General features: G+C 43.0%; 1 protein-coding gene and 1 long non-coding RNA gene across 2 annotated transcripts in view; one reads left to right on the top strand and one right to left on the bottom strand.

Annotated features, from left to right (window-relative positions):
- The first annotated feature begins 1528 nt into the window (after positions 1-1528).
- Positions 1529-23499, top strand: part of LOC6533754 (F-box/LRR-repeat protein 16) — a 30709-nt gene continuing 8738 nt past the window's right edge. Inside the window, exons 1-4 of the mRNA XM_002094423.3 lie at positions 1529-1916; positions 6351-7745; positions 13664-13837; positions 13970-14087. Of these exons, the coding sequence (XP_002094459.3) occupies positions 6531-7745; positions 13664-13837; positions 13970-14087 (1507 nt within the window). The 5' untranslated portion in view covers positions 1529-1916; positions 6351-6530. The remainder of the gene's footprint in view (positions 1917-6350; positions 7746-13663; positions 13838-13969; positions 14088-23499) is intronic.
- Positions 13237-23359, bottom strand: LOC120321411. The gene is made up of 2 exons (XR_005561018.1): positions 15136-23359; positions 13237-14962 (listed from the first exon to the last, which is right to left on the bottom strand). It is a non-coding gene; the product is annotated as an uncharacterized LOC120321411 (long non-coding RNA).

Raw genomic sequence — 23499 nt, 5'->3', positions numbered from 1 at the left:
TTAAACTTGGGGCATTGCCACACCAAACTTTTGTTAAATTCATTTTGAAAACTTGGCGGTGAAAAAAATTTATAAAATATGGTTCAAGTACATTTATTTAGGTTTTCAGCATTAAGAGCAGAACTTACTTCTGTCACTATATACTGTCATAACATTTTTTTGAATTGGTTCCATACATTTAAAGTTCTTATTTTTAGAAACCAGGTGCCCCTTTATAAGCATTTTATAACCACTTTACTAAATCCGTCAAATTTGTGAGCACTACTATTCCATGTTTGTGCATTGGCTTTATATGAGCGCTGTTTGCTTGGAAATGTTTTTGTTTTTGACCGCAGAAGTGAGTGAAAATAATCCAACAAGTCGTCCTCTCGCCGCCTTTGTTTATCCGACCGAAGTGCTTAATATTTCATGCTCCGCTGTCTAGGGTCGTCTATTTTTTAATGCGAACTTCGCCTTGCGTTCGAGTGCATTCCGCTGTAATCCCCCGGAACGGGGCTCGCCCACACGAAGAATCCGTAGCTCCACACAGGCAAAGCAGACGCGGGGGTGGCCTTTTTGACGAGGTCAGAGGTCGGGGGTGCAGACGTCCCCTTGCGTGTTTATTTGGCAGCCAACACACTTCTGTTGTCCCGCTGAATGTCATGGATATAATTGGGCGCACAATGCGAAGTCCAAGTCAGCTGCTTCATGTTTACAAATGGCAATTCAACAGACAGAATATAGCTAAATTTATGGCACACGTTGAATGAATTTCGAAAAAAATTATATTTTTAAAAGATAACTCGTGCTTAACTTAAAATGCTGTTCAAAAGATTCTTTCTCCGATGGATTTAGAGAAAAGTAATAAACAAATAAAAAATTTTCAGAAAGTATCAATCTTATTTTTAAAAGTGTTTTAATGTAAGCATCTAAATTTGTGATTTTATTTCTGCAATATGTTTGGATTTCGTTGTGCTCTCAAATTCAAATTTTAAAATGTACATTTGTTGCTTTTAATGCACATCGAATCTCTTTTAAACGAGATTTCTTAACTGTTTATTAAACATTTTAATATTATATAATTTATATATTAAATCGTTAAATGATAAATATATTGACATCATTTACATGAAACGTGTTAAACTGCTTACACTGTCAGCTGCAGCACGTGAACACCCACGGCGTCCAGCCTGAAGAGTTGCCTGAGTTAAAAAAAAATGGCTCGGAAAAGCCCAGTCGCTGGGAGGGTGGGAAACTACTCCGCGGAAACTCCACCTGAGCTTGTTTACCTTGCAGTGGAGGGCAGGGCGCAGACTCTGCGAGAGAAGTGGACACGCAGACAGGGGAGTAGGGCCAAAGTGCTGGGACGCTTTTCCGAATGAGAGGCAATGGGACCCCTAAAGCACTACGTCCATGGGAAAAGCTTTTCCGCGTGCGAGCGAGAGAGCAGGCGTCAGTGCGCAGGCTCTCTCTCTCTCTCTCTCTTTGATTGCGGGGAAAACAGAAACAGGCTTTCCCACTTTCGCTGGTGGCATCCGCCTGCAGTTTGAATTTTGAGTCGTGCGCGCTAACGCTCGTTTTCCTCGCTTTTCCGCTCGACAATTTTCCAACGGCGGCCACAACAATCACAGGCGACAAGAGCGTGCAAATCAAATAGTTGTGTTTTTTGTTTTTCCAACGTTTTACTGCAGTTTCCTTCGCTGTCTGCGAGACGGCGGACTTTCTTGCGGCTTTCGTTTTTCCGTTCGCGTGTGTTTTCTTTCGGTGTTTCTGTGGTGTTTCTTCCGCTGCGAATACGGCACCCAAAAGGAAAAGCCACGATAAAAACACAAAGGAAAAATTGGGAAAACGCGGCGCCGCAACTTTTGCCAAATTGATTTTTATATTGTGTGAGACGCAGAGTTCTAGCATTACATAAAGAATCAAGCAAGGAGAAGGTTGGTGTTCTAAGCCATCTTACTGATTTCCACCAAAGTTGTGTTTAAATAAAAAACGTAGAAAATATAAGATACCATGACTGGATTCAGTGCATCATGTTTGTTGGCTGCACGTGAACGGTTGTTGGCCAGTTTCACCCCCTTGCGCGGCTCACCCCCGAAAGATAGAGAGCCGGTCGCTAACCGCCCCCAAGGGGTGGCGCCACCCCCTTGCCTACCACCCACCGCCCACTCGTCTGTGATGTCATACCACCCACTGAACGCCGCCCATCGGCATAATCGCTATAATGGTCTTAGACATCCTGGCGCGTCCTCCCAGCAGCGCTTCATTGAGCTCATTGATTGGCGTTGTGATTCGCTTTGTGAACTCCTTTGCATAACGCTCGGTATCTGGAAAACCTATGCACTATCACGGCATGGTTTTGTATGCTATATAGTGCATATACTCGATATACACGATGTGTATATAGACGGCCTACTCCACAAATCAGGTCAAAGTTGCACTGTGACCCAGAAACGAACACTGACGTACGGCACGGATACAAGTTGTGGGGAATCCAGTCGTGGCTGGGACTCGGATTCGGATTCGAATTGGGTTGGAGATTGGGATTGGGATTGGGATTGAGATGACCTGGGTGATTGGGATAAGCTAGTGCAATTTGCATGGCAACGGAGTGCCAAGTGGAAAGGCATTTGCCGATGCTTTCGGCATAATTCATTTGCAATCTAAAGCAGTTGGAATCTATGTACGTGGCATATTGCAGGCAGAGTTAGTTCATGAGCAACACATTTTGATATATTCTAAAATATTCCTGTTTAAATACTCTATTGATAAATTGCAAATAATTTTAGAAATATTAAAATCAAACAATTGTAATAATGAAAAAAATCTGCTTTTGTATAATAATTTGTATAATAAGTTTTATTTAAAAATGTTGTATGTTGGGATAAGCACTTTTGAAACCTTGGTTGAGAAATATATATTATAGACGAGTGTTACTGCACGATAGTGGCAACTTTTTCCAAGAACGTAGGGAAAACCTTAGTCGAAATAGAAAGCGCACAATTACGAAACAACATTGTCGTAATTATTTAATGGTTGTCCCATTAAATCCCCAGGGTCCGTCCATTGCTGCCACAATTACTCCGAAGAACTTTAGCCCCCAAACAAACATATAGGTACATATGTACATATGTATGTAAGTACGTGCAACATTTTTGCAGTCCCCGTGTTTTGTTCGCTCCATTCTTGTTACACATTTTCACGATTTCCCAGCTGATGGGAAGAACAACACTGAACTTGAGCGGAATGCGGGATGCGGTGGAAAAATATTGACATTCGCTATTCGGGTGGGTTACTATTTCCCTTCAGTCGCCGTGCTTTGTTTTGCTTTTTGAGCGCCGAATGGAGAGAGCGCAGGGAAAACAGCGGGGCGAAAATCGATACTGCTGCCCAGGCAGCACGCAGGCTTACGGATACGGGCTCTCCACCCGGACCCTGGAGCCCCGGATCCGGGCAAAGGCGGTGCATTGTGGCAATGTGGAGCAGGCTCAGGCACACAGGGGGCGTGGCCTGAGGCGGGCGGCTGGCGACTGGTGGAAAATCCAATAAGCACGCGAACTCGAACTCGAACTCAAACCAACTCCAAAAATAGACATGGAGCCAAGCTGCGGAAAATGCGCACGAAGCGGAGGGCGCACAAAAATGAAATACACTGGCAGGCAGGCAGGCAGCACCACCCCCAAACACTTGAGCACACTCTGGAAAAAAGAGCCACATTAACTACTACACAAGGGGAAAAATTGGAGTGCCTTAAAAAAAAGGGAAACAGATTTTATTATATTTTCAGTAGGGATAGGGATTAAATAGGAATTAACTAGGAATTACGAAGCCAATATCTTTGCCTTAATATATATTTTTTATTTTTAATATATTTAAAATAATTATCACAAAATAAAATCAATAACTTTGTGCTTAAACGCAATTGTTATTTACTTTGAAATGCTTTCTGCTTTCAAAGTTTAAATAAAGTTTCCTTCCTGCTGCAAGTGCGCCTCACAGTATGCAACACTTTAGCTCTTCGCTCGCCCAAAACAGGCAAAGTTTCTCCAAAATGTTGTTTCAGGTCGCAGTGGGCGGTGAGCGGTGGGCGGGGCTCTGTGTGGCAAAATGCACTTTCCGGAATATTAATCAAATTACTTAGCTTGTAATTAAGGATTTTAGGGCAGGGCAAAGCTGTGGGTCTGCAGCTGTGCGCCAAAATGCTCTTGAAAGCTCGGTTAATTTAAGCAATTTGGGCACAACGAAGGGCAGGTAAACTGTTTATTGTTTTACCGAAGGGCTAGATGCAGTCGGAATAATAAAGGCAATAAGAAATCCTTTCGACAGACATAAGATATGTGTCTTTTAACTGCGATAAATGACGCGTGAATCCTGTAAACCTTCTCATCATTTAGAGCAAATTATCCTGTAAACCTTTTCATCATTTAAAGCAAATTACACCATATGCCCTTAAATTGCAGCTGCCTCAAAATCTGGCTTGAATTAACCAAGTCAGCAGCAGTAAAGTGTGGGCTGTAGGCACATATACAGTGATTTGTAAAATTATCTGGCCAATTTTCACCCAACCGGGCCACTCACTTCCACTCCGAGTAACACAATTGAGAATATGCCAGAACCTCCCAGTTCCATTTCCCTTTTTTTCCTGCTCGACGGCTCCTTTGGCTCCAAAGTCAAGGAGGATTGTGTAACTTGTGGCAGACGGAAGGACCGAGGAAGCCTGCTTGGGTAATGCCAACTTTCGAGTGTGCCGAGCAGCAAATTTGTATTTGCATTTGTCGCACAATCAAATCTCAACAATAAAAACCAGACACATTCGAAATGGGCGTTCACTTGAAACAAAAAAGGGGATACTCTTAAAAAGTAAAATAAATCATTAGGTATGCAAACAAAAAGTTATTCTAGGCTGTCTGCTGATAATTAACAAGGGAAAGCATTTCAAAATTGAATCAAATTCTATACTATAGTTTATATACCATATATCACATAAATCCTTTAGCTAATTTCCTTAAATTTAAATGCCAATGAAAGTTTGTTCAGCAAGTTAAAGCTCCCATCCGAGTTTAGAGTAGCATTCGGCATTTAAACCGACCGGAAATGACAGAGAAAGCTCAGTCAATGTCTCTGCCACGCCCCCGTGGGCGGTGAGATGACTGTCTTTTGTTTGGGCGCACGTCCAAACGGAAAGGCAGAAACGATTGCGAAGATTGGGCCAGAGCCCTCCTCAAATGGCAAGGATGACGTCGAAGGATGAAGACCGAAGGCTGAAGGATGTCGATGCAGCCAGGCGGACCAGCGATAAGCGCTCCTCGGCGGAGGAGGCTCACCTTGAGGCTTAGGGTCCTCATTCGGAACTGAGCTCTGCCGAATCCGCGCATTTATGGCAATTAAATTTGTGCTCTTCACAAAAGGACAACGTGTCCTCTCGATAGGGCGAACTCAAAGAAAAGCTTTAACGATGTCCTCGCTTAATTGGCCATTTAAGTTTTTATTTATGCTTTCGAGGATGCGAGCAAGGGGCTATCGATTTCCAAATCGATGCGGAGATTAATGTGATTTGTCTCTTTTGTCCAACAATTACTTTCAGCTGGGAGACTGGAAATTATATTTAGTTAAATATGTTGCTATATATCTTTTTTGCTTAAATATAAAAGAGAGATACATCCCCAAAAAGTTACCCCTATGCTGACCACAATCCATTGGTGGATCCTCCAAGTCGCGGGACCTGGCACTTCCGGTCCGTAATCGCAACGCAAAAGGCATTGCACCTGGTGGCGGATTACCTTGGCTTAGTTAGTTTGCAGTTGGAATATTGTTTGCCTTATCGGCGAACTTTCTGCAGCCACAACAAGTCGCAAAATCGAGGTAGAATCGAGGTCGGAGGTTACGGCCTGCACGCCAACCCAACGAAAGTGTGCCATAAATCTGTCCGGTTGTGGCCTCCATTTCTCCAATTTTATTTGGTCATGTTGTGCGGAGGCACGCGAAAGTGCCGCGCTTTCCACATGGGGCAAGTCTCGAGCAAACTATTGACAGGGAGTGACAAACCACAGTTGGCAACTTCCCACCAATCGTGTAATTGCAGTGGTTCTTTGCGGAAATGACTTCAAATGGTTGAGTTGGTTTTTAAATGCTTCCCAAGCTAATAAAAGGCAAAACATTGTCCAGAATTCCTTTAAAACCAAACAATATAGTGCACAGTTAACCATAATGTTGCATAGTACTGAAAACCAGGTTCAGTAGTTTCTGAGCAGACTTTCAGTATTACTTACAAGGCTATGCCTTCAGAAATAGCTCTGCTGCTTTTCGCAGCCACCTTTGCCACCGGAAACCAGCCAATTAACCCCATTGTGTTTCGTGTGGCTTCGTTGCAGGTGAAACTCGCTAATTGCCGGCTGAAAAGGGTTAGCAACACACAGGACCAACGGGATGTAAAGGATAAGCAAAGCCAACACCACAAGCGATTGAAAAACGAAGGAGAGAGGCCGCAGGACCACACTTTTCCACACGGCTTCGTTACCCAGGGAGGCAAGGTGAATCTGTTCCAGCACACGATGTCATCGATCTCCGCTCAGGGCGTGGTCGAGCGAGCATCCGCGGAGCTGTCCAAGCGGATCAATGGCCTGGGCCTGCGCTCCAAGCACCATCACAGCAGCACTTCCGGTGGTGCTGGTGCTGAATCTGCATCCCCGACAGGTGCCACGCCCACACCGGCGGCGTCCAGCGGCAAGACGTCGGTGATGGAGCGCGTAACGAACGCCCTGTGCGGCGGCGGCAACTCAAATTCTAACTCAGGATCGAATAGCTCCAATAGCAACAGCACTTCAGCGGCTGCCACCGCTGCCACTTCGCCCGCCAGCAACGCCAATCCTCCACAGACGCCGGACAAGCCGTCGCGGGGCAGTAGTCCCAGTCCCGGAGGCATCCCAATGCCAGGTGGCCAGTCGCAGGTGCAGAACTCCACACACCACCTCCTGCAGCAGCAACAACAGCAGCAACAGCAACAGCATCTGCAGCTGCAACAGTCGCAGCAGCAACATCTCCAGCTGCAGGCCTCCACGCTGATCAACTCCAACCACCATGTGATGGTGGGTCCGGCCCCGCCCACTGGCATGCCACTGGGTGCACCGCCCACGCCCACAGTGAAGTCCATTGCCAAGCAGATGAACATAACCATACCGGGCGGCGGTGTGAACCCGGGTTCGCCCACCTTCAGCACCATGGGCATGGTGGCCGCCCAGAAGGCGGCGGCCAGCGCCGGCGGCACACCGCTGCAGTTGCGCAAACAGCTGCCCAATCCTCACCTGCACCATCCGTATGGCAGCATGGGCATCAGCACAGCATCGCCGCTGATCATGCAACACCAGCTCCACCCGCCGCCCATTCACAGCATCGAGCAGCTGATGCTCGACGATCGCTTTCTCAGCCGCTTCTTCCAGTACTTCTCCCCCTACGAGCGACGCATCCTCGCCCAGGTGTGCGTCAAGTGGCGGGACACACTGTACCGCAGTCCGCGCTACTGGAGCGGCCTGCTGCCCACACTGCAGTGCCGCGAGCTGCGCCAAATGCCAGGCTGCGATCGCGGCAAGCTCTACAACTCGCTCATCCGTCGTGGATTCCACGCCCTGGGTCTGGTCGGCGCCTCCGACGAGGACGCCCTGGATGTGGTCCACTCCTTCCCGCTCGCCTCCAAGCACGTCCACTCGCTCAGCCTGCGCTGCTCCTCCATCAGCGACCGGGGACTGGAGACGCTGCTCGACCACCTGCAGGTGAGCTGGAATCTTTATAATCATAACATAAACTTTTCGATTTATTTACTATACATTTTTGCGAACTTCTAACATTAATTAAAAGGTTTCCTATATTACATATATATAATATATTATTTAAAAATATAAATGTTTTTTATGTTCCACGTTCTTCTTTTCCGTTTTAGTTTATATGTCACTAATTATTATTTAATTACTCAACTATTTTTCAATTTCCGAATGAATGCGTTCGTTTATTTAAAATCTCTAATTAATAAAATCAATAAAAGGGCTCTGACATTCTTGCTTTCATTATGCACATAATACAATTAGATACAATTTGCGCACATTCTGTATTCAATTACTTACTTTGATGTTGAATTGCTATCGGTTACTAATGATTCACGGACACATCCTTAAATGGTTATTCAACGCAAGCCAGAAGACTCATTAAGATGTGTCGCTGATAAAAATGTTTGGCGACTGAAATGACTGTCGTATCTTTGCGCCCTTGAGATACAAGTGCAAACTACTTATGCTCGTAGATGTGTAAACAAAAATCCCATCTGCACATAAGCTGGAATAATGGCCTGTCGTTTGTTTAAAATGCAAGACAACTTGGCCCACGGGCAGAAGGCCATGTCCGGAAATCTGGCCCCAAAGGGCAGCCCAGGGCAACTCGACTGGCTCCCAGCTCTGCAGCATTTCTTTCTGCTTTTTGGGGCTCAGCTGGGCCACTCTGAACGGCTTTCATTTGGCCCCCACATCCGACTTGATTTGGTTTTTGCTTTTTTGTGGAGAGATGGGTCCGGAAAATGTCTGAGAATGAGCGAACTTTGCAGCCGTGGGCGTTTCGAGTTTTTGGCCAGCGGCAAGTTGACAGTGGTCAGTCCCGCTTTGGGCCACCAGCAGCCACCACATCCGAAATAAAATGAGATTCGCACACGAAGACGAATCCGAATCCGAATCCGTATCTGTGCGCTGAAATGAAAACTATTTTCGTTTTATTTCGGGACTTGTGCCGCGCGCCAGAGAAATGAAACGTGTCACAGCTGAAAAGTGTGTCATCGCAACGCGACTGGCGAATTTTTGGCCAAAAACCCTCCACTTTTGTCACTCGTCTCGACTGCCGGCACATAATGAATTGATGCGATCAATTTCAGATGCAAATCACATCAAAGCTCCGTCATAAATTTCATTTAATTTAGCCTGCTATTTAGTTGCGCTAATTTGTGCGAAATGTGCGAGTAGCTCAATCGAATACACTCACTGTGCATTCATAATTTCTACGCTCCGCCAGGTGAATCAATTATGAGTTGTGCTTGCTTGCAGGAAAAAATTCCATATTTTATTAGAATAAAAGCAAAAAGGCGTTAACGGAAATCTTTGTATTTATTCTGAAACTTTATAAAGCGGTCATGCAACATGAGCGAAATATAACAAATACAAAATCCAATATATTTATATATATAATATTTATGGTATTTTATTTACCGTGATTGGTATTCTTTCCATAGCAATCCCATTCACACCACTCACTCTTAATAACCCGTCATTTTATCCTTGGTTATTCCACTAGTTTTCTCTTTACTACGAGTTCATCTCCTTCGGTTTGCCGGACTGCCTCAATAATCCCGAGGAACCCCAATCGAATTTGGACGTACAAGTGGGGAGCTTAATTGATGGCCAACTGTTTTGGGGGGGGGGGGGGGGAGCCCTGGGCAAACTAATCCATTCATTTCATGGACCAATCCCGAGCAATCTGGGAACCTAATCCACCAGGGGCCCAGCATGGGTCACCGGAAATGGCCCACACAAACACAGAGTCACACACACACTGGGATTTGAGAAAACACAAATACAAATACCCAGAAACAAACAGACACACACACATATGCATCCACACAGTAAAGTGGATAACGTTGGTGAACTGGCTGTGGCCAAGTCCTTTATGAAGGAGCGTTCTACATGAATTTGCGGTCCTGTCAGCTCAGTCAGTCACACACCCATTGAGTTGACTGCATCACTTCTCCACTATTCCCAACATTCAGTCCCTTTGATTTTCAGCCTGCTCGATTGTTAGGGTGACCCTCTGTCACATGGGCAAATATTTGTACTGCATCAATTAGTAGTTATATTTGTAATTTACAATGTTTATCTATCAAAGATAATTGTTGAACTATAACAGTATGAAACTCCATGGCATGTTCATACATAATTTGCTTACTAACAATGAATAATCAAGCAAACAACATAAGCGCAATTAGATCATCTCCTTCATCTATTGTTATTTGGTTACAGTGAAAACTGGAACTTTGATTTCAAGCGCATGCCAAATAGACTCTTTGTTAATGAGAAGGAGCCAACACTGCGTATGAGTAACTTCCTTCTGAGCTCCTTGGTCTGTCTTCCAGAAAAGAGTGAGTTGCAATGCCTTAGGGTTAAATCGCGACCAATAAGGTCCACCCTGCTGTGCATACGTCACTCGGAGTGCTGATGTCAGAATTAATCCACTGCGAGTGCATGTCATGTTTATGAGCCTAGTTCCATTGCCAGGGTCTAAACTTTGCAGATGTGTGCGAGTTGCTGGCTGTGTGTGTGGGTGTATGAGTGTGTGTGTGCCCAGGAAGCGCCCACAAATGGTTTGATTGCAAATTGTTGTCGCTGGCAATGTCAACAACAATGACACACTGGGGACAAGTTGGATTTGGCCATGATGCGAGCGGATCAACCGCAATGGGCTCAGGAATTCGACCTTGGGGACTCTGCGTAAAGTGTATGTAAGGCTAGTGGCCATATGGAGTTTTCCCCCTTCTACACTTCTTAAACGGACTTTCCCGGAAAAGTCAGGCGAACATGCAACGCGCTGAAATTAATGCTAGTTACTGCTGCTGCTGAATAAGCGGCGGAAATGCGGCGACTTTCCTGCATTCCCATACATATTTAATGCCAAATGCACTGCAGTCGCCTCGGGCGAGCACAACTATAGTATATACTCGTGTATGTGCGATTTCCGCATTGCCGCTCCAAAGTTGCTACTCCAGACTTCTGGAAGGGGGGGGATCTTTAAGTGGGTCCGGAACGGAGCTCGTTGAACCCAACCCCATTGACCCATAAACTTATGCTACGCTCTGTCACCTCTGGCTATTTAAATGCTAATTCCTGTTTACCTGCAGTTGCAGTTTAATATTTCATTAATTTACTTAAAGTGCAGCTCTCTTTTGAGGGAAATAAAATTAAACAGAATTAATTTATTTATGAGAAAAAGCAGCTAATAAAAGCAGATATACTTCGCTGCTTCTCATAATTTAATACATTATTTTCTTTGTAAGCTGGAAAATTCCCAATTTGAAAGTCGAATTTGGGCAAAACGAATAAATTGTTCCCTGTGCTTGACCACTCACAAATTGTCATCGTTTCGACGAAAACCTCAGAAACCGAAGGCAAAAACACGGGAAAACTTTTTCCGGCCAAATAGTCACACATCCTGACATGTGTATGTGCTTCCATTAGCATTTCCATGTGGAACTCTCCTTTGCGTGGTTGACTTTTCCTATCGATTTTGGAATCCTCCTCCTCCTCCGACGAACACATGGCACCGAAAAAACTTTTCCCATGGCTACGGCTACGTGAATTGTGCTGTTCGGTACGAGTATAAACAAGCCAGAGGGGAAAAAAGTTTCACAATTGTCCATAAAAATGAAGTACGGAAAATGGTTGGCGAAATGGCTGGAAAAATCTAAACAACAAGCGAGCATTTACCATCCATAATGAAGTCATGCCAAAAGGCTTGGCTTCCTTGTTGTCGGGCTTCCTTTGCTGATTGCTGGCCAAGTTAACCGATGTACAGAATCCAATTACTGGCCATGTATACTCAACACATCCCTAATTAGACCTTTTAATTCGCTAATGAGTTGAATCCCTGCCCTTTACTTATGCAATGTTTCTGCGCACTAATTTGAACATCAGATTAAGATTAGGAATAGGACTTTGAGCGGCTAATAGGATATCTCAGTATGATAAGAAGTTGTGTAAATCAGAAGTCTGTAACCAAATCCTCACAGCTAGATGGAATTTCTTTGATGTTGCTTCATAACCTTTTTTCCTGAATTTTATTTGCTGTTCTCGCTGCGAAAGTAAATGATTTATTAGTCCAACTCACGGGGATTCGCATTAGGGATTCCGATTAAATTGCTGTCTTGCTGTTTTAGCTGTTTACGTTTTGTTATTTTTTGTTATTTCTCCAGTTTTGCGTCAACAATACAGAAATAATTGTTGTTCAGTCGCGGTAGTGAGAAAATTTCTGGCTTAATGCGTTTTGTGTGTGACCATCCTTGGGATTTTCCTTTTTTTTTATTCTTTCTATATATTGTGCTTCCGGCTGCATTTGCTGTTTATCGCCATTGTTTCCGTGTTTCCGGTTGTTCAGAGGGAGGGAAATGTGTCGAGGAAAATGGGTTGGATTCGAGGGATCCAACGGCAATGGCGCCTGAATCCCGACACAAAGTCTGCCACTCGAATGGGGTCGCCTCCATCGAGATGTTATGTGTTTTTCCCGCTTTTATTTCCACGACATTGTTTTGCTCTTGAAAAGGTCAAAGTTAATCCTGTTATGGGAACTTAAATTGCGCGTAGAACGCATGGAAAAAAAGAGTGTGAATTCGACTAGGAGAAAAGTTGCCCAGTTTGTTGACTCGTAAATTTCGCCATCAAAAGTTGGCAGTACTGCAATTTAATTTTATTTTTAATGGATTCCCGTTGCACCCCACCAGGTGCCAGCTGTAATTTGTTTGACTCACTCTGCTCTGTTTTTCCATTCGAATTTCCCGCATTCCACGCACACAAATCCAAAGCATCGCGAGTTTTTCAAAGTGCAATTTTCCTTGTTTTGTCTACGGTTCATCGCATGATTTATGGGGTAAATGCAAAAATGCAATTAGTTTTCTAGCTTTGGGGCATTCCTCGTGCACAGGCGTTTAATTAAGCACATTGATTAGTTTAAAAAAAAACTTTATATTGATTGCTCTTCCATTTTGTTTACAAAAACGCACATTTTCATTGGCCGCGATTCTCGTGGATGTCAAGGTGAATTAAAAGTGGCGTTTAATGATGTGGCAATATGAAATGTTCTTTAGCAGATACTTAACAAGTCAACCCACCTGAGGCCCAAGTTTTCCATAATTTATATATATATAGGTGTTTTATGTAAAAATATATGCGCTGAGGTATTTTTGTTTTGCTGCTTTTCACTCGCCAACGATTGGCCTTTTTTTTCTGCTCGCCAAGTGTCAACGTTTATGAACGCCGTGAAATGTCCAAAAGTATTTTAGAAATTATCGGATGGCAGATCATAAAAACATTTGACGGTTTGATGACAGAACAGTCACCCTTAGAGACGAATATACGAAATTTTAGACTCGCGGAATATACAGAAAAGTCGCGAATTCCTCAAGTAATATTGCTCAATATTTTTGGTGTATATCAAGTTCACTGCCAAGAATAACAATACATCTCTGGTAAAATAAAAGTTCTTTATTAATATTTTCAAGGTGTATTACATTTTGTTTCAAGAATTTTCAGTTTTATCACGTTTGCAAGTTTTTGTATTTTTTTAAAAGAAAACATTTGTTTTTCAAGTTGTGCTACATGTAAATTAATATCAATATGTGTTTATTAGCCTGACCTCATTTCTTTTCATTTATTTAGATTTGCATTTGAAGGAAAGCAAAAATTATATTTTACTGAGTTATTCCTAACTAATACTTAAGTACCTTTAGTCAAATTTACTAGCACGTTAAGATGAATTCCATAAAGTAAGTCTGTGATGCCTTTATTCATTTAATACACATATTAGAGTATATTTGCTGATATTTTTAATGAAATCCTGTGCGCAAAGTGTCCTTGCTGTCGTTTGTAACACCCAATCCCCTCAATTGCAGAGTTTGTTTGAACTGGAGCTGGCTGGCTGCAACGAGGTGACCGAGGCGGGTCTGTGGGCGTGTCTAACGCCCCGCATCGTGTCCCTGTCCCTGGCGGACTGCATCAACATCGCGGACGAGGCGGTGGGCGCGGTGGCCCAGCTCCTGCCCTCCCTCTACGAGTTCTCGCTGCAGGCAAGTCCAGATTGATGGAGGATCTGCCAGAGCTTCTCTAGCTGCTCCTCCTCCTTCTCTAGCACCATGCACCGTGCCATGTTGCCCGTGGCCTCGTATCGAATTAATTGAATCTCCTCCCGCTCCCAACAGGCTTACCACGTCACGGATGCGGCACTCGGCTACTTCTCGCCCAAACAGAGCCACAGCCTCAGCATCCTGCGACTGCAGTCCTGCTGGGAACTAACCAACCATGGCATCGTTAATATCGGTAAGCGACACTCTTCCCCTTCCCCCTCCCTGCCAATTAATCAAATAACATGTGAAACGAACGTGGGGTGGGCGGATCCAATCCGCAATTTGTTCCACAAATTGCACAGACAAAAATTTCGTAAAAAATGTCAAGAGGGATTGGGGCATTTTCGCTGAATTCTCGTGTGTGCTCCTTTATTGGGATATACTTTACTTTGAAGATACTTACAGTCTTACATAAATCCCAAAGAAAGTGCTTTATAATATTATAAAACTCTGTTAATTTTTTACTCTTATAACTCACCCAAAACAAAGCCCTTCATTGCTTCCTATAACGTAGTTACTCGAAAATAAAACCCGTAAAATTATTTGTCGTTTTCGTTTGCTTGGAAAATCGAAAGGCTTTCGTTCCGCCACAAAATCAAGGTAGTGCACTTCTATATACCATCTCCATCCGTAATAATATTTAATCCAGAAATGAGGATGAACGAGTGGCCACATGTAGTGCTGCTCCTGCCAGCCGTGCTGATAGTGTCCTGTTCAGGATATCCACCGGGAGTGTGCCGAATGGAGACCGAGTTGTAAGGGAAATGCGAATTGGAATCATATTGCAGCAGGCTAGGGAGTCCTCCTATTCCACATGGAATTGTACTGCCTCTGAAAAAATAGGGTATCTGTGGGCCCTCGTCAGCTTGTCTAAACATTGCACTCAACTAATTGAAACTTTTTGTGGGACACTTTTTGTGCGCTTCCGTTTCCTGGCCAACAGAGTAAGCAGCTATTTTTACATCCTTTTGACGTAACGTCGCCAAAGAACCCTTGTCACTCGCAAATTGGCAGGGTCCAGCCCCCAAAACCCCCAAGATTTCCTCTTTTTTAGCATCACCGCAGCAACTGCAAATAAAAAACGTGAAAAGTTTTATAACCAAATGATTTTGCGGCAGCTTAGGAAAAATTATGATAAAAATTGCCTAAACTGGGCCCAAATCGGGCAAGCAAAGAAAAGTTATGCAGATTATATTTTATATATCTGTGGTTTTTGTTTTTTAAAAGCGTGAAATTCACACCTTTTATTAGTTGGGCTTACAGATAGCACTGTTATAGTAGCTAATCTTCTCTTGTAATAACAAGCCACGTTTGAACATGTGATGTGCCATAAAGTTGGATTTTAGCCAAGCCCAAGGCGCCACTTTCCTGGAACACATCCCCGGATAAACTTGGCCGTAAACCACTTTAATTGACGTGCACATTGCCTCGCAGCTGAGCAATTTGAAGGCGTGCTCAGGGGCTCTTTCAGGCGCCCGAAGGTAAGCTCATTTAATATGCGATCGACAGTAGTGGCAAACATAAACCCCGCCCACTTCAGCAGGGTTAAGGGTCGGAGGGTGGAGATGGGAGGTCGCTGGAATGGTTTTGCCTATGCACACCGCTTTGACCTTTGACGACGCCCACCTGAGTCCCGAGTTCCAGGAGTCCCAGGCTCTTCAGCTCGCTAAAGGAGCTGCCTCTTTGGGGGGCAAAAACTTTGCAATCAATTTCATGGCACGTCATTTTCTTTGCCAACCATCCACTCCCCTGCTCTTCCGCAATCAACAAAGACGCAGGCAGCCTTTTCCTCCAACTCGTCATGCATTGCGTCACAAATTAAGCTGCAGGTTGATGCAGGCGCCTCAGGTAGACAGGCTGCCTCGACTGGATTTTCCCGCCCTCCGGTTTTCCGCAGCATTTTCCTACTCCTACGGCTTCAGCAGTTAACCAGCCAGATTTCTGGCTGCAGAGCTGCGCATCGAAATCGAATTATTGCAGTTCACTGATCATCGAGATGCGGCGGCAGTCCCAAGTTTTCCTCTGAGGAGGATATGCTGGTGTAATGCCACTGACACTGATTTGCACAGATGCACCTGGAAAAAAGTTGCAGGGGAACCTAGAAAATTGTATGTAAATATATAGTATTTACAGTAAAAATTAAAAAATAAATAAATAATAATAAAAAGTAATAAAGTAATAAACATAAGCTTCTTGCTTAAAGAGTTGATAAATAAACAGCCCAACTACGAGTTTAACAGCTTAGGGAAATCGCAATATTTATAAAATATTAAAACACAAGCAAACAAGCGCTGTGCTGAGCATATTTTGTGTGTCTGCAAACATTTTGATGGATGAGGGCGCATCAAAGGCCCAAAAGCCAGTAACAAAAGTAGGCAAAGCATATTACACATCCGCCCCGTAAACCAAAGATTGGCTTCGTTTCGTCTGTGTCTGCGTGTCTGTCTATGTGTCTGTCTGTCTGTCTGTGTTGCTGTTTGTATTTGTGTTTGCTTAGGGCGTTGCTGGAGGTGGGCGTGGCTTAGAAATCGTTAGGACAAAGGCAAATAGGCGCCATATTTAATGGCGGCATTTTGTATAAATTGCAGCCCAATTATAAACTGTTTGCCCAGCAAGTATAAATAAAAATCAGAAAAACGGAAAAGCACAAAATGCCAATTATTTATTTTACGATTTTATTGAAGTGACCGCATTCCGGAAATGCATGTTTAATTAATGACCCATCAGTGGCCTCGAAAACCCTTTAACACTCAATCCGCAATGGGCGTTTTAATCATTTATTTATTTCCGCATTAATCGGTGAGCATAATTAATTCCTTTTGCATTTTCTGCACTTTGCAGTTAAATTTTAAGGCTTGTTTCACTTTAAGCAGTTTGTTCCAGTGGTTAAAACTTCCATATCTGATTATATATATCATCTAACATTTAAGCGCTGCTGCTTAAGGTTTCATTGAAATTCTCGAATATTTGTGTAGTGCAGCTTGGTAATCCAGCTTTATTGCCCCACTGACGCAATGTGGCATCCAAAGTTTGCTTAAGTTTAGAACTCGCACTTAAAGCGCAACCTTCTGCAGTTGTAAACCGTTGGCAGAAGTTGGCTAAGCCCGTTCACAGTTAACAGTTTTCAGTTTTCCGCATTCCGTATTCAGTTTCCAGTTTCCAGCTGCCTGATGCTGAACTCTGGCCCCTGCGGTGGCAAAACTTTTAATAACAACTCCCAGCACAAGTCGTCCGCTTCCTCAGGCCATGAAAAGTGACTGCTGTGACAGGGGAGTAAACGGGAGCAAGTGCCGGTGGGTGCTTATCACAACATCGAGAAGCCATTTAGCTAATTACATTTGGCATCTAATTGAATTGGGCCAGGCTCCAGGTTCTGGCTCGCAGTGATAGTGATGGCTCCGCTCACTGGAGACAGCGAAGGTCTCTTGGCCATGTTGGCACTCGGCCAACTCAATTTTTATGGCCCATGTCAGCACTGGCGAAAAATCGGAAAAATTGTTTATTTAAATATAGGAATTTAATATTAAATGCTTGAAAATATTAGAAGAATATAAATTTTCAACTTTTAAGAGCTGCTATATTAGCCTTAAAGTTACTACTTCGATACAAATAAATAGTTTAAACTAATACTTGGGAAATGGTTTTTAAAAAACCCAAATAAATATGTTTGACCAGCTGTCCAATTTATCAGCTTTTTCTCTCCGTGAACGGTGCGGTTTTTTGGCTCAGGACATGTGGCTTTAGTTGCTACTTCGGGATTTGAATGTGAGGTGACACATCATTTGGCACGCAATCCGTTCCGCAGGCGGAACCGGAAACGCGACTAGCTGACTGGCTGACTGAGTGACTGAATGACTGGCTGACACATTGACAGGACGCCCTTGTTGGCCGCGCCGTTAATTGGCGACGAGGTCGTTCAACCGGGCGTATGCGTGATTTATGAGTTTGCACGTGAGCAAGCGAACACTGCGAATACGATTGCGAATTGCGAGTGGCGAATGCGAATTGCGAGTGGCGAAATGTAAGCGAAACAATGAAAAAGTTAATCTCCCATTAATTAAGAGTGTCAACAGAAATGCCGCCTTTCATTTAGCAGATCCCGCAAAGAAATAATGAATTGAGGCAACTACAAATCTCGTGTTGGGCGACAAATCAAATTCATGTACCTGAGTCCCGAAGCTTTTCGCTCAATGTGAATAGCACTCACAGCTGGTGAATAAAACAGGGGTGCGCCCATTCAAAAGGCAAATGTTCTATGTGAATAATTAACGAATATAGTTTATGCATTGATGGGCTATTTATGCACATTAAATATTTACTACTAAAGGACCAACAAGTTGAAATGTACATACATTCTAAACTTTTTTCTTGTTCCACATAAATATAATTTAAAATTCGAGCGAAAGCATAAGCTTTCCTTTAAGTCTCCCTATGTTTTAGTTCTGATATACATATATATTTCTGACCCCCACTCAAGACGCCTTTGGAGCAGAAGCTATTTGATTGCCAAGGCTCTGTATGTTGGCGTCTTGGCTGAAATGCTGGCTACACTGCTAATGAAGTGGCTGCGGTTCGTTTCCCGCCTGAACAATTGCAGTTGTCGACGCAAAAGCGACATGTCCATCAATTTAACCACAAACTGCACCACGCCAGAGGCAGCTTCCCATGCACCCCCTTGGTTTCTTTGGCCATCCCCAATTTTAGAGTGAAATTGCCACTCAATCTGTTTGTCTACCGCTGTTTAAGTGCTCACGATGCAGCTACAGTGGGCTGCAGCCACTCAATCTGCTTCAATAGGTAAATGTTTATATATTAATAATGTATATATTTTAATAAACATATTTGCCCTACCAATTATAATTAGTGTGAATCTCTAGCCAACATTTTAGTTCTAGATGCTAGCACCCAAAAAGTCAAGTAGAAAATGGCAAATTTCATAATAAGAACACCTCAATGACCAAATGTTGAACTTGTTAGTGTGTATGGTTGGTTGGGGGAATTTCTTTATTTACCGTGGCCGTACTTTCTTACCCTCTGTGCCTTTGGCAACGACAAAATTCCTGCTCGCCGAGGCATCGAATTCATCTTCTACCGCCAGCTGTCCGCTCGAGACCCTAAAATTGATAAAGCTCCTCCTTTTTTGGGGGGCTCGTTGCTTTAGGAATTCCGTATCCCCCCGGTCTTCCTTCCTTCCTTCATCCATCTAATCCTAGTCGCGATGGGGACCCAGAGCCACCCAAGCTGATGGGCGTCCGTCGGGTGTCGTGTTTATTTAATTACATTTGCATTTTCAGGGCACTCGATGTTGCGATGTTGCTCCTGTGTTTCTCTGCTCGCTCTCATTCCCTCGCGCTAAACAATTTTTAATTAACTTTATTTTTGTAAAAGCTCTTTGGGGGCAATGCCGTCGTTCCCCCCACACGCATTCTTCCCCCCACGCTGGGTATTTGGCCAAATTGTCGATCAATTGTCAGCCGACGACAGTGACCATGAACTTAACGTAATTCGCACAAACTAGCGCGATTTTGGGAATACCTGAAGTGCAGTGGATGCAACATGGAAAGTGCATTCCCTTCAATCTAAGTTAATTAAGTGCAGCTCATTAACTAGAAAGGGAAATTAAGTATCAGCTGGAAATCTTTCCAATTTTTTATTGAACTAAAATATTTTAAAAAGCCAAAGCCCTTGTAGTAAGCAGCTTACACTCGCAATTTAATGGCACTTGCTGGGAAAATAAATAACTTATAAAACTGCCAAAAGCAGGGCCGAGAACCAAATGAAATATAAATACAAAATGCACATGCATTGCTTTGAAACACACAATATGTCGGATAGACTGAGATGGAGGGCAAGGACACTTTTGTTTTGCACTCAGCTGCTCAAAGATTTTCCCGGAATTTCCATGCCGCACAGAGAGTGTACAGAGTGTACAGTATATACGCACATAACATCAACTTGAATGCAAACATGCAAGTTCAAAGTTGAGGGCCAGGGCACAAGGAACATAATTGTTGGCTTATGTAATGCGATTTGAGGGGCTGCCACATGCAGAAAGTTGGACGGCAAAAAAGGGTTGTGGAAAGCCCTTTGAAAGGCCTTTGTGTGCGTGGGTTTTGAGTGGAATTCAATTTTAATTGCATTTGATGTCAGCTGAAACTGCCACACGCACTCGGAATTACGTGGGAAATGGGAAATAGTTGCACGCAATGACGCAAGCCGGAAAATCACGCAAAAGGAAGAGGGAAAATTACCTTAAAGCCCACACACTTACATTACTCCCAGTGGTGGCCATCGCATCTCTTTCTCTCTCATCAAGCTGCTGATTTTCATGTTGATGATGTTGTCATTCTGCCGACAACTTTGCTTCCAAGTCTCTATTTATACCGGCCATTATATATACGAGTAGTGCAGGGCGGGATTAGCCCACCATCCTGCAGAGAAAGTGGCATCTGTTCCCCAGTCCACAGACTTTGTGCACTTTCACCGGACTACAGGAATGGGGAAAGTGTCAGGCGAAATTATACGCAGCAAAGTCAAACTGGGACAGGACAAGCTACTTGCTAATTTTGGCACAGGCCAGACATTTCACTTTTGATATATGGGTGGAAAAGGAAAAGCGCCTACAAATTCATGGCATTTTCTAACCCAAATGCAGGCTTCCAATTGAAAGGCTTTAGAAAAGAAAAAACTTTTCATTTTAGTATTTAATTCAACTCATTTAATATTACTCGACTACGTTTATGAATATTATGTTTTGTTTTCTAATTTGTCCATGACAATTAAAGTGAGAAAATGTGCAAAATAATAATAGCAGTTGAAATTCGTTGTTTAGTAAAATCAAACTCCAATTAGCTATCAAATAATAAATAAGACAAAGCGAAGCAAAACCCAACTGCTGCACGAATTCCCAGCAATTAAGAGGCAATCCTTAAGTCGAACTGAAGCAATTTAACTTCAACGGGGCAGGAGTAATTGACGTCATTAAAGTTTTCAGTGGAAATGCTCGAGAAGCAGAGCGGAAAAGTAGGCGACAGACAACAGGGCACGAAACTGGGTTAACAATTTTCTTCTTTTTTTCATGCGCTTTTCAAAATGCCGGCAAAAGATGTGAGCCAAGTCACAAGGGAGAAGAACCCTAGAAGCTCCACGGCTCACTGCCAATCAAATTCACACACACACACGGTGGTCCGCGGCAAATGTAGTGCGTGGAAAATGCTGGAAAATGTGGGAAAAGCGGGAAAAACTACTCTCGCAGACAGAGCACAGGGGCTTATGGAAGGATCCAGCACACGGGGACCATTAGCCGACAATCCAACTGAGCGATTTTAATGCATTTTTAATGCAGTCACTTCAAAGGAGTTGTCTCTGTAGGTCAATTCAGTTTAAGAAAATTAGTTACTCAAGCATGCTGAAGTGGTAAACAAAATTTCACAAATTATTTCAAATTGTAAATAAGCTACAGTCAACAAAAAACTACTCTTTTTGTGGACTGCTTAAATAACTTTTAAGGAAATCAAAGAAGATAAATTCCTTATTTGTATGTGTTCAAAGCAAGACACTCAATCTTAAGTGTTTTTAAATATTTTTATTATCCCAAGCACAGTATTCCCAATTAGCGGTTTAACAAACAAACCTTGTCGCAAGTAAAGATACAAAATTATTTCTGATTGAAATCGTTCGACTGCAGTGGGTTTTGTCAGTCTGCCAAAAGAATTGCAAAGATACAGCTATCATCTTGTTTTCGCTGATTTTGTTGTGGCACGCTTTCAAATTGTTTTCCTCAGCTTTCTGGCAAATTTGTTTCGTATCGTTTGCATAAATTAGTGCACAATTTATGGTAACAGCAAGACAGCAGAAATAAAAACATTCAAAGGAAATACATCAGCCGAGCTTATGAACATTAAGATAGACACAAATATACCTAGCACTAGTAAGTGAAATGCTTTACTTATAACTCTTTAGCTCCAATTATTGATATGTAAAGTAATATGAGCAGTCTTAGGTTTGAAGAATACCTTCTCTGGTGTATATAAAAAACAACAATTAAGTATTTACCCAGTGCATCAATAATCATGGAGTCTTCTCTAGAGTTTACTTTATTAAGAGCATATGAAATTTTCATGCTAGAAAATCCTCTTTTGCCTCTTAAAATCCGCCAGCTTTAATTCTTCCAGTATCTTGAATTTTTGCTACCCCTTGACTCCTCAATACCGCAAACTTGAAGGAGAGCCAATCTGCCATTGCGCAACCTCATCTCAAATCGCGGCAGTTCATGCCACCCACCCACTCTTCACTTTCCGCCCACTTCCTTCCCGATTTCCATGGCGACAGTAATGAGGGGGGAGTGGGGAGTGGGGGAGCCTAATGAGGCCTGCACGTTCCGCACATTATTTGCCTATGCGAGGGGGCTCAGCTCGCGATTCGCGAGTGGTGACCTCTGACCCCCAACCCAAGACCATCGTTCCCTGCTCATTTACGCACTCATTGTTTGGCCTCAAAGTTTGCCGGTAATTGGCAGGCCACTTAAACCCCAAAGCGGTTAAGCCTCAGTTCCCTGCAGCCTGGGAAATTGGGTAAGATTTATTTTATCCTGGCAGATTTGGCTACAATCTTTAGTGGGGGAAAACTTAAACTTACTAGCATTAAAGGATTTGCAGAAAAGTTCATTAAATTTCCTTCAGCTAAAACTGAGTTTGTCATCCAAAGTTCATGCTGAGTAAAGCAGATGCTGAAAGTATAATGAAATTGTTGTGAAAGCAAATAGAAATTCCAGGAATGTTTCATTAATTTTCTGTCCGTTTTTTTATGCGAACGACAGACGGTCAGCATTTTACAATAATTCAAACCCCTCTTATTATGCCTCAAATAATTTTAAATAAACAATTCGAAATTGAACAAAGTGTTCATAGACGTGGAAATCGTGTTCAAGACAAAGTATCCGAACAATGAGGTATTTACTGCGCTTCCTTTCTGAAGAAACCATTTCGAATATTAAATTTCCAGAGAAACTGAAAAGCGACTTTGGAATGTTTCGATTAAGCTGTACGAGAATGCTTTCATCCTGCAGGTCCTGCTGCCTTATTTAATACACTCGTAAAAGTTTTGTTGCCACAGCGAAATTTCATTGCAAATTCCCCGCTCCTCGTCCCCCTGCTCCACTTCCGAGTAATTGGCATAATGACTGCCATCTACATCCACTGCCATTGACAGCCAACTGAACTTACACTTTAAGCAGCTTTGTTGCAGTTCGCTTGATTGGGTTGCAATTGGCTCTGCAGCCGACGGGTCGGCTTAAATTATTGATTTAAGTTTGATTTTTATCAGCCTAACACGATTTAAATAATCACTTCGCACGTCTGGTAAAGAGAATATTTTCAAATTTTATTTATTTAATGCAAAGTTTTTAAAGCAAGTGCCAAAGCAATAAAATAAACTATTAAATACTACATAATAAGTATAAATAATTAAGAGCATGCAATCATACAGTGCGTATGCGTAATGTTCGAATCACTCATACGCAACTTTGAGCAAATGCAATTTCCCCCATTGAACCTAAACGAGGCAATTTGAAAAATCAGCAATCATCAAATGAATGTCATAAACAA

This window comes from Drosophila yakuba, chromosome 3L (assembly GCF_016746365.2).
Source record: "Drosophila yakuba strain Tai18E2 chromosome 3L, Prin_Dyak_Tai18E2_2.1, whole genome shotgun sequence".
In the NCBI taxonomy this organism is placed as follows: Eukaryota; Metazoa; Arthropoda; class Insecta; order Diptera; family Drosophilidae; genus Drosophila; species Drosophila yakuba.
The sequence above is the reverse complement of the archived record's forward strand: the minus strand, read 5'-3'. Positions and strand labels throughout refer to the sequence as shown.